This window comes from Protopterus annectens, chromosome 10.part0, assembly GCF_019279795.1.
Source record: "Protopterus annectens isolate FY-2018-M chromosome 10.part0, PAN1.0, whole genome shotgun sequence".
NCBI lineage: Eukaryota > Metazoa > Chordata > Ceratodontiformes > Protopteridae > Protopterus > Protopterus annectens.
In genome coordinates, this window is record NC_056744.1 from 960587250 (window position 1) to 960607464 (window position 20215).

Consider the following 20215-nt stretch of genomic DNA (forward strand, 5'->3'; position numbering starts at 1 on the left):
ATGCCAACATGACTAAAGGAGAAATGATTGCAACCTTAGTCACAGCTGTGTCACAGACCGGCAACCAGGAAGACAACCAGACTGGCATTGGAAATGGACAACTCTCAGAAAATGGACAGTTCAACTTTGCCTCAGAGGACTTAAAAATCCATCTGGAGTTAAAGAGGCTTGAACTGGAGGCCAAATATTTGGAAATAGAATCAGCAGAAAGACTGAGGTGTTTGTAGGCTGGAGAAAAGGAAAACAGATGGTATTAGAATCAGCAGAGAGACTGTCACATCTGGAAGCCAGAAAAATGAGAGACTGAGATGTTTGGAGGCTGAAGAAAATGAGAGGCAGAGGCAGCATGAAAAGGAAATGCAGACTTTTCACCAGGGTCATGGAGGTAACGGGGAAGAGAGTTACCAAACCCCAGAAACAACAAAGGTCAGTAAATTTCTTCCACAATTTACAGAGGCTGATAATTTTGAAGTTTTATTCATATGTTTGAAAGGGAATGTGAACAGTATAATGTTGACCAAGGGAATGGTTCCTGACCCTCTTACACCACAGTAAAGCTGTAACTGCTGTTTCTAAATTGTCTGATACTGATTGCTTAAATTATAATGCTGTTAAAAATCATTTATTAGAGGTTTAATAACCTGAAGCTTATAGAAAAAAAATGTTTTGTGAGCATAGATGTAGACAGATGAAAGTGTGTATGAATATATTGTTGAACTAAGCACTTATTTTCATAGGTGGATGAATGGGTGTCAGGTCACCACTTTTGAAGGGCTGGCAGACCTTTGGGTGAGGGAACAAGCCCTTAGCACTTTGCCTGAGGACATGATTTATTTTTTATTTATTATTTTTTATTTTACATTTGTTGACCGGGCTAGTCTAACTGGATATATTTCTAGTTTATTGATTAACAGAGAATGTAATGCCGCAAATGAGTTGGGGAAAAAGGGAGACCTATACCTAGCAAGCAGGACATCACTGCACATGAATTGATACCCAGTGCTGCTCATGAGTCTAAGGAAAGCCACGGTGGGCAGCCTAAACTCCCCAACAGAGTGTGCCAGTAGCAGGGGAAGCCACTAGTTCAGGTACACAGCCAGGACCAAAGGTTAAATGTTTTAAATATAACTAGTGGGGCCATATAGCATATAGATGTCCACAGAGTCAAGGTGGGGAACAAAAGGTAGGGGAGCCAGTAAGTGGGAATGACAGAATACCAATGGTAAGTTGTCTGCAGACAACAAGGGTACCAAACTACCACAAGAGGTTCTATCCTACATTAGTTGATGGGAAACAGGCCACTGCTAAGAGAGAGACACAGCCTCTGACCTAACCATTGTGAAGCCTGCAGTGGTTAAAGAGGAGCACTACATGCTTGTGCAGTCGACACCAGTCAGAGCTTTAGGAGGGACCCCATTCCAAATACCTTTGGCTAGGGTTCACCTTGACTGGGAAGATGGAAATGGAAGCAAGCAAGTAGGTGTGTTTGAGGATATCCCTGCAGATGTCCTGATGGGAAATGATTTTGCTAATTCAGTACCTTGTGAGCATGCAGGAACATGGAGTCAGGCTTGGAGACAGGCATGTGGGTCTGGTAGAATGGAGGGACCCAGACAGACCACATACTTGAAACCAGGATTGGTGAGGTGGCTACTTTGGGGAGGGAGCTACCCTGTAGCAGTGAGATACAACTGCTTGTGGGTACTGATGTTCCCTTGGACAGAGTGACTGCAAGGGCAGAGGTGAGCAGCAGTACCCTGGCTGACAGCAAGGCACTGCAGTCAGAGGATACCAGACTTCCTGTAGAGTGGGAGCTTGGAAGGGTTACAAAGAGAGAGTTGACACAGGCTCAGCTCTCAGACCCTACATTACAAGGCTTGACGGAGGTAGCCAAGGAGGCACCTGATTATCAAAGGAGGAATTGGTATACTGGGACAAAGATTTACTGTATAGAGAGTGGACCCCTGAGGGAGGGCTAGAGGGTGAGAGAATTCAGCATTTGGTAGTGCCCAGAGCCTACTGTCTGGCACTTCTAGCCATAGCCCATGACATTCCCTTTGCAGGTCATATGGGCATAAAGTGTACAAAGAGATGTATTATTGGCCTGGGATTTCCAGGGATGTAACAGGGTACTGCAGGACCTATGAGCAGTGCCAAAAGGTAGGCAAGGCAGGAGACAAGGTCAAAGCTTCTTTGGTTCCTTTGCCTGTGACTGAGGAGCCATTTCAGAGGGTAGCTATGGATATTGTGGGGCCTCTGAGTACCCCAAATTCTACATGGAAGAAGTATATCCTAGTGATAGTAGAGTATGCTACCAGATATCCCGAGGTGGTGGCTCTGTGCTCCATTGAGGCAGAAAAGGTGGCAAATGCTTTGTTAGAGATTTTCAGAAGGGTAGTTTTCACAAAAGAAGTACTTACTGACAGAGATGCCAATTTCATGTCAGACCTGCTGCCTTGTCTGTGGAACCACTGTGGAGTGAAGCACCTAAAGACCACCCCCTACCATCCCCAGACTAATGGTCTAGTGGAGAGGTTAAACTCTACACTAAAGACCATACTACAGGCATTTGCAGAGCAGTTTAGGAGAGAGTGGAATGTTTGCCCCATCTGTTGTTTGCTAGCAGAGTGGTACCCCAGGAATCCATAAGTTTTTCACCCTCTGAGTTGCTGTACGGGCATAGGGTGAGTGTGAATCCCACAAGGTGCCTGTTGTGGCATATGTCCTAAACCTCTGGACAATGCTCAGGGAACACATGGACTTGGTCCAGGAGAAAATGGCAGAAGCTCAACAGCAGAAAAAGGTCTGATATGACATGAATGCTCGAGCTAGAGAGTATGCTGTGGAGCAGCAGGGCATGGTTCTCATTCCTGTCAGCCACAACAAGCTGCAGGTAGCTTGGGAGGGACCCTTCAAAGTGGTTATGAAGGTCAGTGATGTTAACTACATAGTAGAACTTCTAAGCAAAAGGCAGGGGCACAAACGGTGCCATGTTAACATGATGAAACCTTACCATGACAGGAAGACCCTTGTGTTAAGTATTAGTAGTAGATGGCAGGAGGAGTCTGAGGGGGATCGATGGCTACAGGGAGCCAAGCAGCAAAATCCCAAGTTACTATGGTGGAGCCTAGGGTTGCAGGCATATGATTTGACAGTGGAACACTGTAATGAGGTCAGCAATGCCAAGGCAGCTGGAATCTCAAGACAGGGTATGGGGCAATGTATTCCCAGATAGGGTCATCCCTCTTAAGCAATGTTTCTTAACTGTCACTTGAAAACCTAGCTTGAGTCTTCGAGGGGGGAAGAAATGTGACAAAGCAAAGAAGGTACTGCCAGTACAGCTAGTTGGAATTTTGTAAATAATTATATGTTATTTGTGAATATCAACATGATCTATATAAGATGTTTGTGTTACAAATGTATTAGAACTGTACATCATATAGGATGCTTTGTACAGATGTGTGCTGAAGAGATATTTTGTAGAGTGATTGTGCTTGAAATGTATCCACAGTGTGCCCTACTGGAAGAGAACAGAAATATACATGCACTATTGTAACTGTTTAAATGTATATATTTTAACAGTGGAAATTGGAATACAGAAGGTTAACTTCAGAAAAAAAAACTGAAAATAAATTACTTAATAGCTAGGCCATAAAAATATGTTATTTTACAGTTTCAGTGCCACAACAGACACAATGTCTATACTAGGGAACATTCTCTATTGTCTTTAAGGTGAAATAATTACTAGTTTTGAAATGTAAGGGGATGCAATTGTTTTATGACTTCCACCATCTGCCCAAAGATCTGAGGTTTGTGTATTTTCATAGGTAGATGCTAAATGCTAGCAACTGCCATCAGTGGTCGTTTTGGGCCTGAGAACTAGGAGCCAGATAACAAGAAATGGTCTCATTCTGCAGGCTATCCCAGCAGTAATATTTGAGATACTAATTTAAGAAATCTTAGTGAGGCACAGCATTCTGTATTCTGTCTTTGACCTGACAACAACTAGAAGATCCATTCACCACATCTGCCTTGCTCTTAAGTAAGTGTCTAGGGTAGAGTAATTATCTTAGATACAGTCAGGAATATAGCAAAGCTTAGTTTATATATTTTTCTTTATTTATTTCAGACTGCCCTATATTGTTGTTTTAAATATTTCCTGAGGTTTTGACCTCTGATGTCACTGTAAATATATATTTGGTATTGTCTTGTTCTTTTATTATTTATTATTAAATATATTTAAACCTTTCATTGTGGCTGATCTGTGTTGAGATATTTAAGTTCTGAGAGTACTTGCATATTTATTTGGTGACACTGTGTAGGCCACTTCTAATAGCCTTGCTCCTGGTCAAACTACCATTTGTATTAACATTAACATTACACAGTACGATTGGACACCTTTTGTTAAGGGCCTTAAAGTAGCTGATAAGTAGTTGGCTGGTGGAAGTGATAACTACTTTATAGTTTGGGAAAAAGGGCCCTAGCTAGTAAACCTGTGCCAGCCTTAACTAGGTGTGTGTGTGTGTGTGTGTGTGTGTGTGTGTGTGTGTGTGTGTGTGTGTGTGTGTGTGTGTGTGTGTGTGTGTGTGTGTGTGTGTGTGTGTGTGTGTGTGTGTGTGTGTGTGTGTGTGCATGCGTGTGTAAACCAAACCTCAAAACAGTGTGTGTCAGCTACTTGGGCAGGGAGACGAAGCACTGGTTGGACAGAGAGGGTGCTGGAGGTCTTGGCTTGGCCAGTCAGCTGAGATCTCAACTCTATAGCTTTGCCAGTGGGGAGACTTATTGTGAATCTATAGAAACAGGGAGAAACCAGCTCAGGACTGACTGTGGTTTCAGTGCACTCTTAAGGGAAATTGCACTTGATGCAGAGAGCTGCATCTAGAAATACTGTGTGTGTACCTGTTATCCTCCCAATGTATATCCCCCACTGATGCCAGTGGTGAGGACTGAGGCTCCTTGATTTCTAGTCCAGTGGTGGGTCATCACACTTGCATCATGTCATTCATCAGTAGAACTCTATTCCACTCCAGCTAAAACTTAATAGAAAGAAAATAATTTCAAGGTTGCATTGGAACAACATCTAAATGACACCTGCCTCTGTTCCTGCCTGGATAATCAAACTGCTTAAGCAAACCATATGCTGTGTCCATACATTTCCCTGCACACTTGTACTCACTCTTCTGTAGTACAGGACAAAGCCTCTTTTACTTCGCTGACACTCCACACGTCTCTCCTATTTCAGTTACCTACTTCTGTCAACCCACTATAAAATCTTCTCTTCCCTACCACTCACTGTATCTCTCACCCAATTGTTATACTCTTCTCTACCCTATTTTTCACATTTCTCTCTCCTCTACTCAAACAACCTCTTTACTACACCACATCTTTCCCAATCCTATCATTACAATTTCTATCCCTAACTATATACATACACTAAACAAGCAACGATAGTTTTTTTTTCCTCTATGAGCTCTATATCTCATAACCTTTTGTCTGCGTTATAAGATTTGTACTTTTGCTGCATCACCTTCTCTCTTAAGCCAATGCATGTGAAGTTCTAGACTCACTGTTTAATGCTCTTTCAAGCAGTACTTTTGCCCTGGCAATGATAGCGATACTCACTGTATTAAAATAATTGACTTCATTGTGCACTATGAGCCATGTTTCTCTGTAAGTGTTAACATTGTTTTAGTGTTGCCACTAATTATATTGTTTGTTTTTTTTTTAAATTATGTATGCAACATAGTACAATGTTTCTCTAAAGTGTTAATGTTATTTATTGTTGCCTCCTATTATATTGTGTTTTTCTTTCAAATTATGTATGTAACCATCTGAATCTTTTAAAAATTGTAAATCTCTCTGGAGCTTTTCACCCTGGGCCTCCGCTCGGAAAAGTTTTTTTTTTTTTTATCCCAGTTGGACTTTTCCCAGGCAACAAAGACAAATGAATAAATAAATATATGAAGGAAAATCTTACTTCAATACTAAATCCCTATACATATTGTTGTAGCTTTATTGTATACAAACACATCATAAATAACGTTAAGTAACTTTAACTTATAAAGAACTAGTTACTATGCACATAGATGTTAGCACTCTGGCTGCATCTTCAAAATGGCACTGAAGGTAACACTTGCTTGGTATTTATATGCACACACATATTCTTCTTAAAGGTACAACACACCTGTTATTTTACACATATTCAACAGGTCTGGCAATTAGTGCAGCATATTAAGAATATGTGATGCATCTTGTAGTCTAAGCTTTCATGCCCACACCTTTCATTTGTCTATTGTGTGACACTTGGGACAGGGCTTGTTTGTCACTCATAGAAAAAGAACTTGTGCCCAGCAGGCATCCCTGATAAATATATAAATCCTGTCAGTAAAAGCTTTTTGAGAAAACAATAACACACCATTGAACAAAACGGAACAGTAAAGAGAGAAAAAACACATAGCTAAATAACATAAATAGATTTATCTTACCTCGATAAGCTGTGTCAGTAGCACAGGAGGAAAGGCTTTTGGATTTTGTAACACTGCCTTGCCAATTACTTCACAGTACTGGAAGGCTCGGAAAGGAAGGCCATAGTCAACAAGTCGAGAGGCATACAGAAGTTTATATACCTAAAACAGAAATAAACACAAATTTATGAAATTCAGCATTATAATAGATTTGATGTTTGCTCAAGATTACATCTTTTGGTAAGTTTATTCTACTATAAATAAGACAAAATTATTGGAAACCAGAATCTACAATTAAATAAAGTTAAAAGAGACTCTCTCACCTACTACTCATTTCTTCTCGAACCAGATGTTGGATTAAGATATATTATCTGCACATTTATACACTTTTTTCTACTTTAGAATTATGTTCAAAAAAGCATGAATCAGTCTTATTTGTTCTTTATGATGCTCCATTTATAATTAAAATATAACTTTTATGCTTTTCAAAGCTGGCATCAACAACAGACTTTACCTGCTAAAGTGGTGTGTCTTCAGATAGGAAATATAAATGGCATTTAGGGCAGAGGATTACGTCTCTAAGCTGTTAATGACCTACTTCTTATACATTAGAATACAGGGTTTGATTAGAATACAGGGTTTGATTCCTTCTACCACCATTTACCTACTGTGTGACTGAGCAAGTCAGTTAACTCCACAGAGCTCCTGGTACACCCCTGAAAAGGGACACGTCCAGTGGGCTTACCTGGTTAACAAATGTATAAAAATGGAATGCCACATCAGCATTTAATGTTGTATAGTCAGGCAATTACATTTCTAAGGCATCAAAATAAAAAAAAAAGCATATTAACTGCAAGTGGATGACATGATGGTATGGAGGAGACTGGACAACCTATGTATCTGGGAGACAAGATGGAAGGGCAGTTGCAGTAAAGCCACTTGGCTTGGGATCCAGAGTCTACTACTCAGGAGGCCAGACATTATGTGGGAATTATGGTGAGGGAGAGGCTTCAGAAGGCAGTGAGAAATGTCATCAGAATTAGCGATAAACTTGTGGCAATCAGACTTCAGCCTAATGATAGGGCAGTATTCATAATCTCTGCTTATGCCCCACAGCAGGGTTGTGATAGTGAAGAAAAGAGTGCATTCAGATAGCAGCTGCAGGACCTACTAGATAAAGCAGTACAACATGAATTGGTGTTGATAACTCGTGACCTGAATGCACATATCAGGACAGGTAAAACAGGATATGAGGACTGCCTGGGTCCACATGGGTGGCACAACAGGAATAAGGGAGGAAATTCCATTCTAGACTTCTGTCTGGCAAATGTCTTGAGAGTAGCCAACACATGGTTCTGAAAGAGAGACAGTCACAAGATCATATACAAGAATGGAGAACACGCAGCTCAGGTAAACGTCCTTCTAGTAGGGAAAGGGCAATGGGTAGAATCAGAAATTGCAAAGTAATCCCCACTGAAACAGTTGGCCAACTGCATACACAAATGGTTGTCACAGTCAGCTGCAAGCAATGGTCAGAAAAGACTCTTAAGATTAACATAGATCAGACCAGACTGAATATCTGGAAGTTAACTGGAGAGAAAGCGCAACAGTACAAGGAATTACATAGGGCTCTAGCACCTCATGAAGAAGTGAAATAGGAAGAGATGAAGAAGAATGGCAGAGCCTCAAAACAGCATAGGTGGAGACTACAGAATAGGTATGTGGCTGAGCCAGGTATGGAAAAAGGTGCGTAAGGAAAGCTGGTGGTGGAATGCAGAAATCCAGGAAGTCATCAAAAGAAATAAGGAGTACAGGACAAAGTGGAAGAAAAAAAAACAGACCAGACTAGGAAGGAATACTGGTTGGCTAACAAAGAGGCTAGGAAAGAAGTTGCAATAGCAAAGAACAAGGCATCAGAGGAACTTTACCATTTTCTGAAAAGTGACTCAGTAGATGGAACAATGAAACTATATTAGGTTGCAAGGAAAAGACAGAAAGCTAAAGATTGTCAGACACCCTTCACAAGGGATGCCAACAACAAACTGTTCACCAGTCCACAGAACATCAAAGGCAGATGGAAGAGTACTTCTGGCAGCTTGTGAAAAAAGAAAACCCCACAGAAGCTATACTGGCCCAGACACAGCCTACATTGAAAGACGAGGAGGAACCCACTATAGAAGAAGTAAGAAGAGCACTAAGGAAAATGATGAGGTCACAGCAGATATGATAAAGATGTTCAGTGAGATAAGGGAGAAATGACTCCTGGGGGTACTCACAGCAGTATGGAGAGAAATGTGTAATGCAGATGACTGCAGAATAAGCCTACTACTGCCAGTGTTCAAGAACAAAGAGGACATTCACAACTCAGGGCAGAAGAGAGGTATCAATCTCCTGTCACATTACATGAAAATTCTGGAGAGAATGATTGATAACACATACACAGAGTAGTAAAAAGTATGATGGGAGATGAGCAGTTCAGCTTCAGATAAGGCTACAGCACAACTAAACATCCCTGTTTGCAGTGATACAGATACTTGAGAAGAAGCTAGAAACAAGGAAGGAGTCCAACTGGGCAGTTCTACACTTGGAGAAAGCATATGACAAGGTCCCAAGTGCAAACTATGTACAAGGACTAAATGACTCAAGTACGAACAGCGTTCATTCTCACAGATGGGGACCCAGTAGGAGTGGGTGTGCATCAGGGTTCAGCTCTGAGCCCACTGCTGTTCATACTGGTGATGGACTACATTAGCAAACAGGTTGAAGGGGACAGACCAACAAAGTTGCTTTATGCAGACAAAGTGGCATTACTCTGAGCAAGAACTTCAGCAAATAATAGGGAAATAAAATGCAAAACTGAAGGCACATGGGATGAAACTGTGTACAGATAAGGCAGTTGTAATGGCACCAAATGGAGGAAATCAGAATAAGCTGAGAATTGAGATAGAAGGGAAAATAGTGGAACAGGTTAACATCTTCAAGAATCTGAGAGGGGTGGTTGAGGAGAAGGGTGTCTGAATGAGGAAGTCAACGCTAGAATCATAGGGGCTGCAGCCAACTGGCATAGAGTGTCAGGGGTAGTGTACAACAGATGAATACTGAAGGAGCTCAAAAGTAAGGTGTACAAAGCAGTAGTGTAACCAGTACTACTGTATGGTACAGAAACATGGGCAATAAAGGCAGATCAGTTTGAGGAAGCTAGAGGTGATGGAGAAGAAGTTCTGAGATTGCTGGTAGGATACACACTGTGGGACAGACAAAGAAATAAGGACATAAGAGCAGAAGCCAAAGTAGCTCCAACTGCAGGAAAGGTCAAAGAAAACCGATTACTGTGGCTTGGGCATGTGTGCAGAAATGCATAAAAGCAGAAGGCAATCTGATGAACAAGATCTGGGACAGAGAGGAAGAAGGGAAGAGGAAATGAGGATGTCCAGCAAAGATATGAACGGACTGTATGAGAGAAGACTGTGACAGTCAGGGATGAGTGTCAAAGAAGGTAGGAGAGTGGCATTGAATAGAGACAGAGATGGTGACAGTTGACACGACATCCCTACCCCATGTTGGAAATGGAAAAGGAGGTTGGTGATGATGTTCTGCATACTTTTAAAGCTTCTGTTCAGCATTCTGCATCTTTTTACTATAGTTACAGAGAAAACTATTCAGTCATGACTTTTAACACAGACTGCAAAGAAATCTTAGGCAGGCATCTGGCCATCTTGGCTTTGCTCCAGTACTTCTGTTAGGTTATAAATCAGCCTACCTGGAGACACAACCAAACAGACAAGGTCAGTGACTTGAACGGACATTTCCCTGACTCACCTCATGAGATTCAAGGGAAAGGAATCATGACAAATGACATCAGTGATAATTCCTCAGGGTTCACTGTATGAAGTGACTGAAGTACTAGGGCAGCCCTGGGCTGCTCAAGACTAGGTACTTGAAAATCTTTTCAGCATAAGCCTTTCAACACAATTTCAGAAAATCTCATGGCATTGCTTTTACCACATTTCAAACAGTGGATGCAGCCATGAAATGTTTTCAGAGAGTCTTCCTCTCAGTATTTGAACATGTAGGTTCCTAAACGACGACATAAGAATAAAAAAACGTGAAAGCAGATTATCCCTGCTTTGAAGAACTACATGAAAAAATGTATCCATCCTAAAAGACTCTCAAACACTGCATATCTTAAGGGCTCCCAGTGATGGTGTAGAGATGATTAAAACTGTTTCCCAGCCACTCTCATGGTAGCTATTTACTATTTTGTCAGAAATGCTGCAAAGTCAGAAGTATTTGTTTTTTTCCCCAAAGGTTAAAAAAGAGGCAAACAGTGAATTTCATGCAACAGTTGTCTGCAATGAAGACAGACACCCTGTTTAGTGAATATCACCTGATAGGTATGGTAGACCCTCAGTTTGAGATCTTGCAGGTAAGAAGAGATAATGAGGTGTCTTTGGTCAAACTGATGCAAACATTTAAAAGTAAAATGTGGAAAGCAATTGATCAACTTGCAAATTATATTGCAGAAGCTAAGCTGCGTGAGGCTGAATTGGTGGATGCCATTGTGACACACCACCACTGGACCAATAATCAAGGAGCTTCAATCCTCACCCCTGGCACCTGTGAGGAGACATTCACTGAGAGGATAAAAGGTACCCACACAGTATTTCCAGATGCCGCTCTCTGCATCAAGTGCAATTTCCCTTAAGAAAACACAGACACCACAGTCAGTCTGGGGCTGGTTTCTCTATCTTTTTCCAGATCCCCAGTAAAACTCCTAATGAGGGAGGAGTACAGAGCGATAGTAACCTCCTTTTTTCTGGATGCAATCCCTTTACTTATGAGATGAACCAAGTAAAAGGCTTTTCTGACCACTGCCACTACATGATGGTCGAATGTGAGATTGTTGTCAACCTGAGTACCCAGGTCTCTCAACACAGGCTGTATGCTTAGGGAGTTGCCATTGATGTGGTAATCATTAGGGGCCATGTTTTTGCCAAATGGTATGATAATACATTTTTTGCATTTAACTTAAGGCCATGACTTTGGCAGCAGTCATTTGTTTCTGTGAGACCCTCTTGCAGTATGTTAACATCATCTGTGGGGTCAATAATAGCACCCAACTTACAGTCATCTGCAAATTCGGTCAGCCACAGGCCCTTTGTCTTTGCCTGGACCTCTGAAAAGTAGATGCCAAATAGTAGGGGTCCCAGAACAGATCCCTGGGGAACACCACTAGTGACAGGTCTGCTGTCAGAGGTGGCAGTGCCTATTTTGACCTTGTGGGTCTTATCGGTGAGCCAGTTGGCCACCCACCTGATGAGATAGGAATTTACGCCAAGTTATGTTAGCTTTTTGATGATACCCGAGTGGGGAATTGTGCCAAAGACCATGGCCAAGTCAAGGTAAGCTGTATGTACTGACTTTCATCCAGGGCCTTGGTGATAGTCTCAAAGAAGTCAACCAGGTTCAACAGGCAAGATCTGCCCCTGACAAATCTGAATTGGGTGGAGTCAAGTGCTTGGAGATTGCCTATGTCCTTGTTTATGAGAGCCCTAATAATACACTCCGTGGCTTTACATATCAGACTTGTCAAGCTAATGGGGTAATAGTTTCCCCAGGTCAGTAACAGCCTGGGATACTATCAGGTCCCATGGAAGCTGTGTTCTTTGCCTTGGATAGGGCCTTTAACACTTGATCTATGGAGATGTGAGGTGCAGAATAAGTATTGGGGATGTCGAATGGGCCTTTGCAGGTGGGATAGGGGGTGAAGTTTGCACTGAACCTATCAGCTAGCAGGTTGGCTAAGTTAACAGGATCAGAGTAAGTGCTACCTCTACATACTAATTCAGAACAAACCTGGGCTTTGCTATGGAGGTTCCTAACATAACTGAAGAAGGCTTTGTGGTTTCCCTTTGTTTTGGTGGCTAGTTTCAATTCATAATTGGCTTTGGAGGTTTTCACTAGTGATATAATTTGCTTGTTGAGGCTGAGAAGGGAGATTTTCCAATTTGGAATTTGTTCCTTTTTACCCTTGGACAACAGTTTCTTCCTTTTGTTGTAAAGCCTGTTGATAGAGGATGTCCATCAGACAGGTTTATGTTTCCTTGAGGAGCAGGTTTTTGTTCTGTTGGGTATGGCTGAGTCCATGCAGTTGTACAGGTGCTTGTATACTGCATTGGCGTACTGTTCAGCATAGTTGTCTTTATCCTCTGAGGGGGGGGGCGGTAGTGTGAAGCTACTGATACCCTCCCTTAGGAGGTTGTAGTCAGCTTTTGAAAATTTTTTTACCCTGATTACGGCTGGGGGGGGGGGGGTTGGGTGGGACAGAAACTTTGAATGAGGCAGACCAATGATCTGATCTCACCAGGGAAGAACATATTATGGGAGTGGTGCAGCGGTCACCCATGTTGGTGAGAACCAAGTCCAGAATGTTACCTCCCCTTGTGGGGGATGAGATGAGCTGGACTAGTGCAGTATAATTTATGAAATCAAGGAATCATTGGGTGAATGCATTAGTGCAGGAATAGTTCACCCAGTCTGTGGTGGGGTAGTTGAGGTAACCACAGTTCAGGGTGTTAGGGGGTACCTTGATGGAGCAAAGTAGGTCCAGGTAGAAGTGGGTGTCCTGAGTCATGGAGGGGGGTCTATAGCTGGCTATAACTTGGATGGGTGTCTTGCCAACTGTCAGCGGCACCTGGACACTACCACACACACACACACACACACACACACACACACACACACACACACACGCAAAAACAGAGGATTTTAATTCAAGGTTTGGTGGGAAGGAACAAATACATCTCTGAAAGGCTGAATGGGACAGTTAGGCTTTGGAGAGCCAAAACATCCTCCCTGTCCAGAGTACAGATTTTGGGGTGAAATGTCTATGTAAATTCTTCTGCTGCCATCTCACTTCCTCTCATATCTTTCAATTATCTGGATTTTTGCATCATATTTTTGGTTTCTTCCTCATAAAATTTGTGGGTTTTCTGGCAAATCACTGAGGACTGAGGTCACTAAATAACGACATACATTTGAATTTTAGATTTCATATCCTTCAGAAAATGCATACTAACAAAAAATCTGTTATTATATCAACTTTCTAAGTTTATAAGGGCAATATTTACAATTTGCCCCTATTTTTGGATCTTTGCCCCCCTCCCTCATTATTGTAGGCTTTGTCCAGATTCCCTAACACTAAGAGTTTGTGATATATGCTTCCACTTCCAATAGGATTTTAATGTGTGGGCTATCATATTATGCACATTTTTGCTTGCTAATCTTCATCCTTAAGTATAAATAACAACAGCATCATGAGATGTATGAAATGGCAGTGTAGGTGGGAAATTGAGGATTTCATGAAATGTGCTGTGTGGCCTTCATCATTTATGTGGCAGTTATTTTGAATGACTTATCAAATCAGCTGCACGTTGTACAGGCATACCAAACATATACAAAAGCAGCAACAGAATCACAGTAAAAATACACTGCAAATGGTGCATCACCTAACTTGTCTGTCATAAAAACTACTATAAATGTAAACAGAGAACTCCGGCTGTCTCTCTTCCCCCTCCCCCTTCTCCAGCAATTTAACTGCCACATGCTACTGCATTTATAAAGACAGAAAATGTGTGAGTAACACACCAAATCTAAGACTCCAAACTCTGACCAGTCTGCAGATAGCCCTACAGATGAGAGTTTTCTCAACCACATAACACTGTCATGCCAGACTTTAAATCATGCAGAACAGCCATATCCACACAAACCCTGTTAAACCAAGATTACTTTAAATGTAGAACAGCAATACTTACATTCTGTCCCCATGTCTGGAACATCCCCCTCCAGTTTGTTGGCCTGTCTCCACAGTGTTTGTTGTAAGAGGTATTTCAAACTACTCTCTGTGATGCTGTTTGTCAGACACCTACATGAAGTCCTGCTCACAGTGAAGGAAAAGGGCCAACATTCATTGGTTAATCGACTTGGCCTTATCATTTGTCAGGACTAATAACTACCTAATTACTTATTTTTCTTAGTTACTAACTAACAACATTTGCACATTCTTGTAAATTTTGGCTATAATGCTGACTTTTCCAGCCAAGAACAATATTTTCCTGCTGTTTTCTCCATGTACTCTGGCTACAGATGCCATTAGCCACATTATTGCATTATTAGTTTTATGCTTTACACATGTACAAAGTACAGCACCTGATTTGCAGGTCTAATATCTGAAAGGCAATGTAGCTTTGTATAATAACTATAGTAAATAATGTTGCCTGCTATACTGATATTTCGGTTTTTGTAGCTCATGGTGTCAGTAATTTTTATGAGGATATTCAATTCTCGGCTGGGGTGCCTTTTGTGCAGAGTCTGCAGGTTCTCCCTGTGTTTGTATGGGTTTCCTCTGGGTGCTCCGGTTTCCTCCCACATTCCAAAGACATGCAGTAGGTGGACTGGACACTCTAAATTGGCCATAGGTGTGCGTGTGAGTGTGTGGTGTGGAAGAACTACCATGTCAGGGCTACCCACCCAGCAGTGTAAACCTTGGCTCCAGATGATTGTCACTGTTGAAGTAGCACCCTGATCCCACGTGCAAAAATGGGATAAAGGGGTTGTGGATGGATGGATCTCTACTTGATGTATTTTAGCATGGACAACTGCATAGACAGATAGACAGACCACTCATTTTACAAATTCCATTTATAGATCCCTGCATAGATAGTTTCACCTAAGATCTTCAATGTAAAAGAGCTTTGCTAAGCTAAACTTGCCTGGCCAACAAAACAAAATGAACAAATCACTTGTTATGTAAGATATGATAAATGTCAGTAGCTATTCATGAAATAAACTAATAAATGTTATTTGGTATGAAAAGGCTGGAAGACACCAGAGCTGTAAGCAAAAAATACCACCTCAAAAATATTGACATTTCAATATATTCTCCCAGACCTTTATAACCCTTGTTTATTACTCCATGTAAGTATCATCTGCTAGTCTGTAGTTAATTAGCTTTTTTATTTTTCCTGAGCACTCCTACTTCAAAGATCTTAGTCATCACTTTTTCAAATGATGTAAGCAGATTGAAGCTGCAAGCCTAAAATATGGAGTCTATTCAAAGAACTTTCAAAATACTGACACAGGACAGAAATCAGAATAAACACAAAACTAAAAAAATGCTGTGCATTTTAAAGATTCACTAGCACGATTAACTTCATAGGTTCATAGGTTGGTACTAGGCTATCGGCCCTAGGGCCTATACAAGCCTAGCCATAACAATTCCCTGGCTATTTCTTCCCACACTATTTACTTCCCTGGACTCCTGTTCAGAGCAGTACCACATTTAAGTGTTTCTTTTTGTAGTTTATCTGCTGTTGCAGGGTGCCTCTCAGATTCAACTTGTGGTCAGGCTTTAGAAAAGCAGCTGTAAAAAGATGTGGGTGAGTGAGGGATAGTTCTCCTTACTTGATGATCTATGAGATGTGTCTGTCACGAAGCTGAACCACATTGCGAGCTACAAGAAAGAATTAAGGGGAAGGTGCAGTTGTGAAATTTATACATCAAAGAAGCAGACAGTTCTTAAAAAGTACTGTTGCACAAGTTACTCACTGTAGGAGTAGATAGCTGATTGCCTTTCTGCTGTCGACAGTCCCTTGCTACAAGAATCCTGAAATCACTGGTAATTTCTGCATTAAGACAAAGTGGCCACTAGATGGAGACAACTAAATGCAGGCAGACCTATAAACTCACTGGACTGTAAATCCAGAGGGAAAAAAATACTCTGGGGTACACTCAGTGAGCAATACAAGGGTAGAGCCAGTTTAGCACTAGGATTCTGAGAATCTGTCATTTGGGCAGAAATCAAGACACTCTCCCATTCCAGGCCATTATCAGGATGCAGGCAGATAGATTTTTTTTATATGCCACTGTCCAGGGGACAGAACTTTCTGTAAATAAAACATATTTCTACAACTTGCTTTCTGCCATTTGTGAGAGGCTAAAATAGTGTATCCTTTAGTGAAATCTCCCTCAAAGTTGGTCAGCCAGCATTGTCCAAGCAGGTAAATGACGAAAGAAAGCAGCAAAACTTAGTAAAGGAGAGAGTGGGTTGTACTGAAATGACTTGCACACAAGTGTACTTTAGTTTGCTTATTTGTTTATTTATTTTACTGTCTTTTTAATAGATATCACCTGTTGTCAGAATCCTAATTTTGATGTGTTAGTAAGGAAGAAAGCTTCTTCTAACCTCCCCTGAACTACTACAGCAGCAAAATCTGCTCTAGCTTTAAAGTGGGCATCAAAATTATAAAGCTACTTCCTGACATTCGAAAAGGTGAATGAAAAAAAACTGTATCAACAGACCGAGAATATAATTATCTAAATATAATGTACCTAAGAATTTTTGCAGGCAAAAGTTACGCAGTGGGAGACAATGTCACCTAATCCTCAAGCCTGTACATACTAACTCCGTGGTGACAAATCACTGAAGAGAGGTGATATTCTTCATTCATGTGCACAGCGCCCCTGCAGAAAAAGTGATCTCCTTGATATTGACCATTTTGTTCAGGCAGTTATAAGTCAATTAACTAATCTACAACTGCAATCACTTATAGGGAAACCACTAAAGCTTAGTGAAAGACTACCATGTAATTGCCTCACAAATATCCAAGGCAGAAACTCCTTTGAAGAATGGTGTTGAAGCAACTGTAGCCCTAGTAAAATGAGCACTGACTTGTTCTAAAGTTTTTTTGTTTTTCTTAATTCGCAGTAGATGAGAATACAGTGTGAAAAGTTGTTACCTATGAATTTAGTTACAGGTCCCCCCAAAGGGTTGTGAGCAAAAGACATTAAAAAAAATCAGATTTTCTAAGGGTTTACTCCACAAATGTAGGCCCATGACTGTTTATGGGGATCCAAAGTAAATAAAATGCTCCCACCAAGCTGGAAGAGGATACCTGAATCATACGATTTAGAGCAATATCTGACACAATCTTAGACACAGAAAAAAGATTTAAGGGCAATGGGACACTGTGCAGTGAAACACTGTATAAGGTTCAAAAGTCATAACAGCTTGTAGTGTGGAAAATATTCAAGTGAAAGTAACAGCTGCTAGGAAAGCTATTTTTCAGACAGAATTTTCAACTTAACTAAATAAGCTGGTTTAAATGAAATATTTTCTAAGCAAAGTTTATTTTCCAAAACAGATTCTTTTTGGAGATCTCAGATACAAAACTGCTTTCAAAATTTGCTTTATTGTCGGAGGAACAATCTGAGGTAGTTCTCAAGGTGAACATGCAGAAAAAAGAGACCAGCAAGATTTAATTGAGGAATGTGCATCCCATTATCAAACGTGATAAGACAAATAATTTGTAACTTAAGGCAATTTTGTGTATCATGGAGAATCTGCCAACATAAAGAAACAGTCTGACAACAGAAAGAAAATGTTCTCCCCTCGCATAAATAGCAAAGATATTTGAATAATTCCAGAAAAAAATTTAGAATTATTAGACATGATATTAATTGTTAACCCATCAGACGGAAACAGAAGGTGACAGAACAGATGCTCAAGACAAGCAATAGAAGATACTGTTTTGATCTCTGGCAAAAAAAAAGTGAAGTCAGAGGGCCTTTAGCTACAGTGGAGCTCCCTGTCACTGAGCTCACAAAGTCCTTTGCAGGGGACACTGAATCAGAGGAACAAAGCTCACACTCAGAAAAAAAAGACTAAGTGAGTAATTTTTTTTTTCTTACTTGGTGATAATACAGTGGATACTTTGTCTCTGCTTAAGAAACACAAGGTCTTTACATCCAGGTGATGCCCATAAATATTAAGGTGCCCGCAAAATGTTAACATCCAAACTAAAAGGTAAAAAGATCACACAGACAAACAGATAATGTTCTACATGACAGGGAATCATGGAAACATAAAAAGAAAACGTTACCTTTCATTTGGCTTTGAACCCAATCTCGCCATTACCCATGGATTATCATTGCCTTGGCCTAATAAGAGCCTCTAACCAGGTATGTGTTGAGTTTTTCCTTAAAAGCCCTCTTTTCTTTCATTTATGAACCCTTAGTATGATGCTTAAGGTAAAACGGCACACACACACACACACACACACACACACACACACACACACACACACACATACATACACATTGTTTTTAAATCATGGAAACACAAGCTCCTTTTTGCAATTTAAACTGAAGACCTCACCATCCTGTGGTGGTCTCAGTGCCTCTGAACTACTAAGTGCCTCTAAGAACGTGAGTGTTGAATTTTCCTGTTTTTCAGTTTGTTAATATGAAGGGAAAATATTAGTTGCTGGTGTCCTTGCCACTGGAGTAACAAGAGCTTCTGTACAGGTAGGTCTTGAGTTTTTCCTAAAAAGACCCATTTACTTTGAACTAGAAGCACCTAGCATGGTAACTAAGATGAAATTTCACAGACACACACACACACACACACACACACACACACACACACACACACACACACGCACACACACACACAGACACACACACGCACACACACACTAATAGCTCTCATTTGGAATCTGAATCCAAGACCTCCAGCCTGACATGAATACACTGATGGGGGATAGAAAGTATGACACTATAAGAAAAGAATATTCCCAGATCTGAATATAACTGAAAATCAAAAATATTTCAGGATAGTTAAACACAAACATCTTGTCAAGAACAATTACTGACTGTCTTGCATTAAAACAAAACAAAATAAATTGTACAAGACAATTACAGGCCTATGGTTGCCTATCTACAATATTAGTTTCCCATTTTAAGACCATATTAGGAAAGGATGCATAACATAGAAATCAGACGATTTCTAATAGAAAAAATAAATACTACAGCAAGAGGTGAATCATTTTTATATATTTAATAATTAGGTGTTTCCTTGTTCCTCAGCTTAACAAATTGCTAACATGTCAGAGGCATGAATAAAAATGTCACAGTGCTGTTTCAACATGAATGTGAAAGTATTCCAAGAATTAAGAGCTACAGAATTTTTTGGGGTACTTGCTATTATCACACCCAGATTTTGCGACATCTTTTACTTTCTTGACTTTAACTAAAACAGCATCACTGAAGTGTAATATGGAAGGGTAGACTGTCAGAAAGTCTGCTGGGATATCGGTGGTGGTTTTAAAAACTATTAAGACTTATAATTTTAAGATTTGTAGGTAGCGTCCTTTAAAGACGTCAAGCATTGAATTCAGCGATCACAGTGGTTGTGTGTGTACGTATGTTGGGCTGAAAGGAGTGTGGGAGTTAGCTTATGATATTATACACATGCAGAGTGTAAACAACAGATTAGGTGCTTTCGTACTGTGGAAAGGATTACTTTAACTGCAGTTCTTGTGGCGAAGGATTATTTCTCAGCATTACCTTGTTCTTTTTGGATGTATTACAGTATTATGAAGGTTAGTAACAGGTTGTCTGTAATGTTTTTGTAGTCTTAGGTAGGTTTATCATTGAAACAGCTGATAAAATAACAGAAGTTTGAAAACAGATTTCCTCCTTTTCCGACCGCATGTGAAAGAGATGCATTTGAAGTAGAACAGGACTTGCTTAACTGACATGAGATGCTGGCGGTAAAGGGGAAACCTATTTTCAAACCTTATTTTTTTAGCCATTTCAATGATAAACCTTCCTAAAACTACAAAAACCTTAGAGAAAACATGTCTCTAACCTTCATAATACTGTATTGCTACTACTTGACCTAAACAGAAGCA

General features: G+C 40.6%; 1 protein-coding gene across 1 annotated transcript in view; it reads right to left on the reverse strand.

Moving 5' to 3' along the window:
• Nucleotides 1–20215, reverse strand: part of LOC122813417 (protein transport protein Sec16B-like) — a 1253021-nt gene that overhangs the window by 391347 nt on the left and 841459 nt on the right. Inside the window, exon 16 of the mRNA XM_044085733.1 lies at nucleotides 6486–6626. Within this exon, the coding sequence (XP_043941668.1) occupies nucleotides 6486–6626 (141 nt within the window). The remainder of the gene's footprint in view (nucleotides 1–6485; nucleotides 6627–20215) is intronic.